General features: G+C 36.9%; 1 protein-coding gene across 1 annotated transcript in view; it reads left to right on the forward strand.

Annotated features, from left to right (window-relative positions):
• LOC104993523 (T-cell surface glycoprotein CD1b-2) overlaps positions 1-648 on the forward strand; it is an 8394-nt gene extending 7746 nt beyond the window's left edge. The window contains exon 6 of the mRNA XM_010846832.1: positions 344-648. Coding sequence (XP_010845134.1) covers positions 344-365 — 22 coding nt within the window. The 3' untranslated portion in view covers positions 366-648. The remainder of the gene's footprint in view (positions 1-343) is intronic.
• The last annotated feature ends 1039 nt before the right edge of the window (positions 649-1687 follow it).

The raw sequence follows: 1687 nt of genomic DNA on the forward strand, positions 1-1687 counted from the left end.
TGCCCATTAAACCACTTTCCCCAATCCTTTCTCCCTCAGGCCCTGCCAACCACCATTCTACTTTCTGTCTATATGAATCTGTCTACTCTAGGTACCTCATAGAAACGAAATCATTTGTCTTTTGTGAATGGCTTACTCCACCTAGCATTATGTCCTCATAATTCATTCATGTGGTGGCCTGTATTAGAATTTTTTTCCTTTTAAACGTTGTTTTGTTTACCTGTTCATCTCTCAACAGATACCTGGGTTAATTCACATTTTAGCTGTTGTGAATAATGCTGCTATGTACATAGTGCACATATATCTCTCAAGTTGAGCATTTTTTTGCTTGTGTTCTTAACAGGTCATATCAGAATATCTTGTGAGCCCTGACCATGTCTCCTTTTCCATTTGGAATAAGTATCCAGGAACCCTGAAACTCAAGTTGTCAGTCTAGTAGTCAATCTCATCATATTTCATCAAATGATCATCACATTTGATCAAATCATTGTTTCTGTAAGTTGTAAGATCAATCATAATTTATACCCTAGCTGAAACATAAATGAAAATTGTTATTATGAGATAATATCACTAGCAGGATCCACTCAGATTTCATAGATGTGATTTGTGAGAAAGAATATACCTTGGAATAAATGAAATCATGTACACAACTCCATGGTGACATGCTTTTGAGTTCTTATTTAAAACTTTTTTTTTTGCTTCTGCTGAAATATCGTTTTTCAAATTGATCTAACTACAGTTATGCTGAGGTAATTGTATTTGAAGAGTTGCTGAGCATTTTTAACATAATTTCACTCTCTTTATTTGGATGATTTTCTAACTATGAGGGTCAGCTGAGCAGCTTGTTTCTCCAGATAGCATTCCTTACTGTTAGAGTAGAAGAAAGTCTCCCTTGTCTGGTATTGTGCAGAGATTCACTTTACTCATACCCAGAACACTGCAGTTCCTTTTCTTTTTCTTTTCCTTCTAATTATGAGTTCCTTAGAGAATGGCTTGTTCTCAGTGGATCCCTGTCGAAAATTTATTTCTGGTGGTGGAGTTATTACTGTTGTTATAAGACTATCATGTTTGTATAGTCTAGTGAAATATAGTATACAGTGTGACAGGTGGATAGTATATAGTTTAGGTGATTATATAGTTGTGTTAATTCACTTGGAACCAAGATTTTCTGTCTAGAGAAGGTGATGCGAGATAGATGTAATATAAGACTCTGTTATTTTAAACTTGAATTGCAAGCATAATTAAAAAATCATAATATTTAGGCTTAAAAAACATCCTGACCACTTAAAAAGCCACAAAACCAAGACTTAGTGCTCACATTATGGCTTTGACATATTTTCACACTAAAGGAACCAAAGGACCTTGAAGAAATGGCTGATTTCTAGTTGGGGCAGAAAGATTCTTCAAGAGTCTGGAACAACTTTGCCATCAATTCAGTTTAGTTCAGTTCACTTGCTGAGTCATGTCCAACTCTTTGTGACCCCATGAACCGTAGCACACCAGGCCTCCCTGTCCATCACCAACTCCCTGAGTTAACCCAAACTCATGTTCATCGAGTTGGTGATGCCATCCAGCCATCTCATCCTTTGTCGTCCCCTTCTCCTCCTGCCCCTAATCCCTCCCAGCATCAAAGTCTTTTCCAATGAGTCAACTCTTCACATGAGGTGGCCAAAATATTGGAATTTCA

This window comes from Bison bison, unplaced genomic scaffold (assembly GCF_000754665.1).
Source record: "Bison bison bison isolate TAMUID 2011002044 unplaced genomic scaffold, Bison_UMD1.0 scf7180017864240, whole genome shotgun sequence".
NCBI classification, from domain to species: domain Eukaryota; kingdom Metazoa; phylum Chordata; class Mammalia; order Artiodactyla; family Bovidae; genus Bison; species Bison bison.